General features: G+C 31.1%; 3 protein-coding genes across 3 annotated transcripts; all 3 read right to left on the bottom strand.

Annotated features, from left to right (window-relative positions):
* Nucleotides 1-222: 222 nt before the first annotated feature.
* Nucleotides 223-1737, bottom strand: LOAG_10371 (nematode cuticle collagen domain-containing protein; the record flags this gene model as incomplete). The annotated part of the gene is made up of 4 exons (XM_003145895.1): nt 223-309; nt 510-1030; nt 1173-1299; nt 1597-1737. The coding sequence occupies 4 exons, from the start codon at nt 1735-1737 to the stop codon at nt 223-225; spliced, it is 876 nt and encodes a 291-aa protein (XP_003145943.1).
* Nucleotides 1738-4063: 2326 nt separating this feature from the next.
* On the bottom strand, nt 4064-5628 carry LOAG_10370 (hypothetical protein; the record flags this gene model as incomplete). The annotated part of the gene is made up of 4 exons (XM_003145894.1): nt 4064-4134; nt 4495-4646; nt 5260-5422; nt 5529-5628. The coding sequence occupies 4 exons, from the start codon at nt 5626-5628 to the stop codon at nt 4064-4066; spliced, it is 486 nt and encodes a 161-aa protein (XP_003145942.1).
* Nucleotides 5629-6615: 987 nt separating this feature from the next.
* On the bottom strand, nt 6616-7938 carry LOAG_10369 (hypothetical protein; the record flags this gene model as incomplete). Its single annotated transcript, XM_003145893.1, has 3 exons — nt 6616-6768; nt 7352-7435; nt 7831-7938. The coding sequence occupies 3 exons, from the start codon at nt 7936-7938 to the stop codon at nt 6616-6618; spliced, it is 345 nt and encodes a 114-aa protein (XP_003145941.1).
* Between the last annotated feature and the right edge of the window lie 707 nt (nt 7939-8645).

The raw sequence follows: 8645 nt of genomic DNA, 5'->3' as shown, positions 1-8645 counted from the left end.
CATTAGAGATGTACATTGTGAACAGATTTGCGCGGAATGAAGTTTTTATTTTGCACCATATTTTTTTGAGCTTCATCATATCGATTATTTCCATTAAATTCCACTTCACCTCAATCAAAATGACAAATATTTGTTTAAAAATTTAATATTTTAATGTCACCGTTTGAATGAGCATATATATATATATATAGATAGATAGAAATATTATAGAGTTGATTTTCTTCAGTATATCTTCATCAGATATCCTGAACTTCGTGGTGGACATGGGCAATAATGAGCATCTGGTCCTGGTAATCCTGGGCTACCACGCTAAAATATTGCACATCAATTATTAACTTGTCAAATACAAAAACAAAGTAATAACTTATTTGATATTCGTATTTAGTGCGGATAGGTAGAAGATCCAGTGTGGTGACTCATTCAGCTTAGATTTTCCGCTTATACCAAAAATTTCGGATGATAGCAATTCAAGTTAATTTTAAAATTTTTGAAATAGAATGCAAATATACCTCTCCAGGACGTCCATCATTTCCTTTCCTACCGTCATTTCCTGGTCGTCCTTCCTCACCCTGTTCTCCTGGTTCACCATCAGCACCCCTTTCTCCATCGAGTCCTGGTGGACCTGGTGGTCCACTTGGTCCAGTTGGTCCTTTCGGTCCTTGTGGTCCAATGCCTCGTTTTCCATCTTTACCTGGTGCTCCTGGCATTCCAGGTGTTCCATCTGGTCCTGCTTCCCCCATTTCCCCAGGTGGTCCAGGTGGTCCACGTTGCCCACTCTTGCCCGGTGTTCCAAGTGATCCACGACGTCCTGTCTCTCCATAATCTCCTTCTAGACCATCAGGTCCAGGTGGCCCCGGTTGTCCCGGAGGACATTCTATGCAGCCACCAGGAAAATGATATGTCGCTAGTAGTGACACACCACTAGCACCATCTCTGCCATCTTGGCCGACCGGTCCATCAAGACCTGGCAGACCTTTATCACCTGGTGGTCCTGGTGGACCTGGTGGGCACAATTCTGGTGCCTGACATTCTGTAACAAATTTTGGCATTTTATCTAACTATATATTGTCGAATGAAGCTAAATAATTCCTAAAATTTCAAGTAATAAAAGTCTTTTGGTTGCCCCAGTTGTTTTTCCTTTTTTTTTTTTAAATTAAAAGTTGAAAACTAACGACAATGTGGTGGTGGGATGAACTGTCGTTTGTATCGGTTGATCAAGGAGGTGAACGTCTCTTGCCGACCACCACCTGTGCCAAAATGTAGCATTACTATTCTTTCCCAAGTATCGTCTGCAACAGTCTGAAAGAATATTGCATATGAATGAATTTTACTTCTTAATTAATTCATGTTCATAAATTGTCACAAAATTACGGACATTAATGTCCTTTCTACATTCATTTTCATATAAACTCTTCTACTATTATATTACATTTACTTCGAAATTTTAATAAAATAACCAAATAAATTACCTGTAAATATAATCATTTTTGCGCAATTTTTACACAACATAATAGCATCTTTTGCGCATATATTAACAATTTAGCTATTCATCATATTCATGGCTTAAAAATTTCAGTAAATTATAAAAAGACTAACTCGGAAGACGCCCATCTCATCCATAACATCGTCGTGTAAGTTATTTATTTCATTGAATATTACACAAACGGCGATTAAAGATGTGACAATGATGCAAGCACAACTTGCCGTTGCTATACCAATCATTGTTTTTGTGCTCATTCTTTCCCTATAATTTCATTACCTTTGTTTGACATAGATGTTTGATCTCATCATATATCCCAATCAATTCCAACAACATTCAATCTATCTATGGTACCAAAATTCTTAGTTACAAAAAAAAAAGAAGGAAGAGAGAAAGTTACTGTACCGAAAAGAAATGATAGTTCGCTACTAATTATTAGGAGAGTATAGATATTTCATCAAATATTCGAATCGGTTAAATAAAATAGATCTGTTGATAAATCCAGGAGCAAAAATGAGAAATTTTTCTCAATTAAAATCTAACAATTGTCTAGTTGTAGAGTTTTTTTTTTTCTTTTGAAAAGAGTAAAAAATTATTTTAAAAGTTTTTAAAAAAAAAACTATAAATTAGGAATATTTTTAGTGTTTCATTCTAAAAATATCAAATAAATTATGTCATATGTATTTTCCCATATATATCATGTATATTTTTTCGCTCTAAATTTAATTATAATTTCGAAAATTGCTCATCATATCAATTTGTTACATTACAAGTTAAACCTAAACTAATATTAGGATCAAAATGACTAACTTCATAAGATAGCAGAATTACCTTGTTGTCACATTTACACTCTTCATCTTATGTCAACCTACCGATATGATACAAGAAAGATGGTAACGAAATGATATTTAGAAAATAGTTGCACATGAAGTATTTACAGCATCTTTATAAAGGCGGCATCTGTGAAAAACCGATTATATGCGAAAAAGACATTTGAACAGGTAGTTGTAACTGTTCCACCTATATGTTAACATGAAATATTTGAAAGGTAGAAGAGAGAGAGAGGGAGAGAGAGAGAGAGAAAGAGAAAGAGAGCATATAAATCAGGTAAGGCATTCATTCCGGATAATGTGACATTCAGATGAAACGATGAGAGGAGAAAATTGAAACTAAAAGAAATATAAAAGGAAGAATTACTGCCACAAATATTTCTCATATTTTTTTTTTATTTGTCATTTAAGAAAAAAGAAAAAAAAAACGCATTGCTTTTTTTTTAATTGTTAGATATACCGGTAGAGATAAACCTTGAAAACCGGTTCCCAAAAGAAAAAAAAAACGAAACTGATTAGTTGATTGGTGAAAACGGTAAAGGGAAAAACATGATGATAGTGATAATGATAATGATGATGATGATGATGATGATGATGATGATATTTATGATGATGATGATAGGAATCTTTTACCAAGAAAAAAAATTTGTACGATATAGTGAGACGAAAAGAATTGGTAATGTTGCTGATTCGTTACATATCATTTTAGTTTTTTTTTTTAAATTAATTTGCTGAAAAAGATCAAACCGCCATAGCCTAGACGATAAATTCAAAATTGCAATGTTTCAAGCATTTCATTTAGTAACATTCCTATCTTTTCTCATTTCATTTTCTTATCTCTCAACTAAAGTTACACTCTTTCTCCTTTTTTTTTCCTGTAAACTTAAAGTTAAAAAAGAAAAAAGAAAGAGTAGCATGAATAGAGTTGAATTGTTGAAGTGCAACATGTTTGTTTGAGTGCAAAATTGTTCTCATCAAAATTTCACCGAAACATTTTTTCATTCCTTTAAAATAACATCAAACATGCATACTGCAAAATAGAATGAGGGACGAATGCAAACTAATTAACTGAAGAAATAAGGTATTTTAATCATTTATTAAAATTTTGTAAAAGAAATATCTTTAAAAATTGAAGAGAAATAATATTTGTGTTTTTATAAAAGGTCAAAGGTACAAAATTGAGAAAGAGAATGATAATGAATGATTATAAAATGGAAGTGATAATAATTGTTCTGTTATCCCTATAATTACCAATAATCACATATTATTTTATTTTAATATAAAGGTAAATGTTTATATTATCATTTTAAATTTTAGGTGAAATTAAGGATTATGAGGGAGAGAGAAAGAGGGGGGGAAAAAAAAAGAAGATCGGAATCGATTGTTGAATGTTTGATGACGAGATAAATGGTAATGCAAAAAATAGTGTAATCCTAGTAAGTTACGATAAAGATATACATCATGCCGAAAGATCTTGCTAAATTATTATAACATTTTATGGCTACAGGGAACTTTAGCACTTTTTTTTTTCTACAAAAGTGAAAATTCCTCATAAAAATGGTATCAGGTAAAAAGGAAAAAAGTATTATAGTATGGAAAATTAATATGAAATTTGAAATTTTTATTTGTTATAAAATTCTAAATTTAAGATTTCGCAGATTTTTAAAAATCTAATTTAGTTTAAATTTGAATCGATATAAATTTCCTAAATATAAAATTTTAAATATCCTAAATATAGATTTGAAAATGATATCTAATTTCTGTAAATTGTTGACAATATCCATTTTAAGCTATTTGATTCTAGCTTATTGGAACTAAATGCTTCTAAAACATTATGTATTTGAAAATTATATTTAAATTTAAACATAAATGATGATTATGTTAATTAAATTTGAAAGTTCTAATTTACCATTCAAGCATTACTAGCTTAAATTGGCATATTAGACTTTTCAGGATATTTAAATTCTTGTTCACATAAAAATTTAATTTCTTCTTTTCAAATTTTTTAAATGATTACTAGAATTTGATAGCATTGACAAATTCACATTTTCTAAACTTTAATTTATCAAAAGTTGAATTACACTTAGCTTAGGCTGTGTGTGTGTGTGTTTTTTTACACTTAGTGCTGTTTCATCTGTTAATATTTACAATTCGATACTTTTTTTCGTCCATAAAGATAGATACCTGAGAAAAAGATGAGTAAAACGAAGTTAAGGTCGAGAAATAGTATTTTCTCTTCCTCAATCATCATCATCATCATCATCATCATCATCATTATCATTATCATCATCATCATCATCATTGTCGCATATATTTTAAATATTGATTTGGAATGACTACAACATTTCGTCAAAGTAAGCGAACGAAAGCAACGAAATCTCCTCCCCTCGATAAAACCCGAAAAGGTTTTGAGCGGCTTCTTCAAACAAGTTGACATGTTACATGCAAAATTACGCACGCAACACTTCCTTTCAAATCTCTTTCTCTCTCTCTCTCTCGGCAAACTTTTTTTGCCCTTTGACCCACTGATCTCTAATTACTTTAAGGATGATTACAGTTGATTACACTTTAAATCTCCTCCACGGACATCTCCTTTGTTGTGGAGAAGTTTGCGTGCCATTATGAGGTATGAACTATGCTGCGATAGTAATTGGTACTGATCAGGCCTTCCATGCTAGACAATTCTCGACTAAAGGGTCAGACGAAATGTGTTCAGGAGTAAAATAGGCTTGTTAGTCTTCGGACAACCATTCTAGGAGAAGGACCATTCTGATCCCACCCCGGACAAATGAAGCTTGTTTAGTCCTGTAAAGCCATCAATCTCAGAAGAGGAACTCTAACTAAACCTATGTTGTAAGGACTTCGCTGCCATCGTCCAAGCTTGTTAGGCCCCGGCAAATGAATCTTAGAAGGAGGACCAGTTCTGGATTTTCGCACGCTGTACTTTACCTAAAAATCCATCGCACAGGCTTGAGAGATACACCCTTGAGAGATTTTTTAAAATCCTGTAGCGGCAGGCAAGGGACAAAAGGCAGATGATAGGATGCACTAAAAGCCGCAGACTCAAGCTTGCATGCAGGAGGTTCAGGACACTGATTGTTCGAGATTGACCCTGAAGATGACAATCTTGTTTGGTAACATCCTGAACGAGAAGTAGTCTTTTTCAAGGAAAGCGCTGCTTGCTTCATACGGACAGGGCCTAGAAAAATTAGCCTAACCAAAGCTTATCTTCATCTCCATCCGGTTGGTTAGCTGTGGCCATGGGGATCTTTTGACGCGGTCGAACAAAGAAAAAAAAAAGAGCACTGCTTTCTCCATACTAAGAGGAACCTAGAAAAAGTGGCCTAGAAAAAAAAGAAAAAACCGTACCTTATCAATACCGTCTAAGCAGATCTCCCACTATGTCTTTTTATCCGGATTAGTCTATCCTTTCTTAGCCATCAATGAGCTTGCAGCAAGCATGGGTATAACCTTTCACATATCTTCATTGGTGAAGCCTAGCCGTGATGACGATGACGACGACACTTTAAGTGATTACAATTGTTATAATCATACTGATAAATAGCTATGCGATTTTCAAAGGAAATATGAATTTATACACACATTTTTTATAATTTAATAAAAGCAATAGATTGAATGAAATAACATTAAAGAAGTGGCAAAGTTATCATATCATTATGATGATATGGTGATTTAAGTAGTGGAATATAGGGATGATAACAATGATAGTACAGGAAATCTCGGGGGTTCACTAGAGGATCGCGCAAATTTTCCAGATTTTAAGTATAATGTTGAAAAAGCTAATTATAATATAATGCATCGTATTGTACTAAAATTGATAAAACAACATGAAATTTTCACTATTTTTCGACAATAGCTTACTTGTAGTAGTATCAATGTAATTAATTGGCTAATTAATTAATTACATACACATACGAATTGGAAAAGCAAATTTAAAAAGAGATAATAAGTACATTCTCTATCAAAATATTTTTGAGATCACGAAAATGAGCTGGCTAATTGAGCATAATTTTCGTTTTATGCTACGATAACTCATTGATCATTCGTGCAACAATGAATGGAATTGCAATGAAATTATCCAAAAATTTATTGAAATTGAAATTAATTTGAAAATTATTAAATTTTACTATAAAATTACTTAATAAATAATATAGGAAAAAGCTAACAATGTTAGACACTAAGTACCATTAAAAATTCCTGAACATTAAGTGCCATTAAAAGGTGCTAAACACTAATTACCATAATAGATTAGAGTAAAAGATTCAAAACAAGTGGAATAAAATTTCATGATCGTTCAGTTCGTAACCAATAAGGACTGTTTGTATTTGAAATTTGAGATCGAGATGAAATATGAGATCGAGAGCCAGATCGAAGTTCGTATTGGCGTGTAGATTGTTGGCGAGTCGGAAATTTCTTCTTATTTCTAGAAAAACAAATCTTAAAATGATAAAATAAAATCTAAATAATGATTAATTTAAGTACAAACAAAAATTAGCATATATTTTGATTATGAAAGTGAAATAAACATATCAATTAATTTGATCAATTTTAAGTTAAAGTTTTCAAATTCATTTCTGATTTTTATTTTTTTTTGATTCCAAAATATTCATACCGTTTTGGTGGCGCTTTTTTTGAGTTCGTTTTTTCTTACAGAATGTTCGGTAGTTTTCTGTAAATATTTAAGTTTATTAGTGGCATTTATGTGTTATTACTTATTTACAGCACTATATGTACTATATGTTACTTATTTAAAGCAAAATTAGTTAATTACAAAGTGCAACTTTGATAGCGATCTATTAAAATTCTAAAATTTCATTTATGAGATTCATTTCTTGTTTCTTCCTGTACCTCAAATTTTCAGTTGTTGAATTTCGTTGACATTAGAAATTCGTCAATTTTTTCGGTGTCATCCTAGCTCTATTCATTAACCTTCTTTACTGACAGATACTAAATCAACGTACTCTAAATTTGTAAAAGTTAATTTCGAAGTAAAATTAGCATGAATTAATGACTAACTAACTGTGGGAATGCTAAAGAAATACAAATTTAGGAAGTTATCAGCAGATTTTCTGCACACCGGACAGATCTTAGTATCTTTACCAATCTGAAATGAATTAATAAAGCTATAATGGAATAAAAGTTAATTTATTACAAACTAATTTATTTAGCAAAGTTTGCTCTTTGACCTTTGAGATATGATTTCCTACTAGGCATCTATTGATCTGAATCCACGTTTTTTTTTTCCTCAATTTTGAAAATTTCAATCACAGATTTGAGCTAACTAAGGTAATATCTGATTTATTTAGCAGAATTTTACAGACAATTTAGCACTAATTTTATCCTATAAATGACTGAATTATCAATTATCCGGTCTAGAATATTACCAAAATACATAAATTATCATAAAGTTGCATACATTCTTGCAAAAATATGTGCTAATATATGGTATACCAAATTAAGTAATTATCCGGTTTAGAATTTCAGGAATAATTTACAAACCGTTAACCATGAAGAGATACAATCTCGATGGAATACATGACCACATTTCAATGCTGCAAATGCAACTATTCCATCATCAGCTTCCAAACAAATCGGACAATTCAACATTCTGACAAAAAAAAAAAATAAAATTTAATTGTATGAATCAGTATCAAAATAATTGTAAAAGTAATAGAACCTCAAGTTACAGTAGCTTAAGTAACCTTTAATTAATTATGATTGTCACCATGCAAATGACAAATAATCGATAATGACTAATCGTAATATTAAAGGTTTTAAAAGTAGATGAAGAAAAAATATATATATACATTCTAGATTAAAAAATTCGTTTATTACAAATAAATCCCCAATGAAATTATCAATGATAAGTATTAAAGATTATTGAACTGATAAAGTACTGATAGTAGTTATCAATTAAAGAGATTGAAGAAAAAAAAAAACAAACATCTTATGCAACCATAATTAAGCAATTATATCATTAATGAAAGAAATAAAGATCAGAAGGGATCAGAAGGGATCAATCAGGACACATATATAGAGAGATAGATGAAAAGGGAAGAGGACATATTCATGACCAAAGATATCACTTATCATAGGAGAAACAATCGATGATAAGATTATATGAATACAAGAAGTAACAATAACAAACAAAAATTACTCGTCTAATCGTTTCCGTCACATAAAAATCATTTGTTACTTCCTTCTCACTCCTTTTATATCCTTCTTATGCTTTATGCAAATTTTTTCCCATATTCATGATATCATTCTCAAACAGCAGAATGCTGGTAATCAATAAAAAAAAAAAAAAAAATAAA

This window comes from Loa loa, assembly GCF_000183805.2.
Source record: "Loa loa unplaced genomic scaffold supercont3.144, whole genome shotgun sequence".
Taxonomy (NCBI): Eukaryota; Metazoa; Nematoda; class Chromadorea; order Rhabditida; family Onchocercidae; genus Loa; species Loa loa.
Note: the sequence above shows the minus strand (reverse complement) of the source record. Positions and strands in the feature narration are given on the sequence as shown.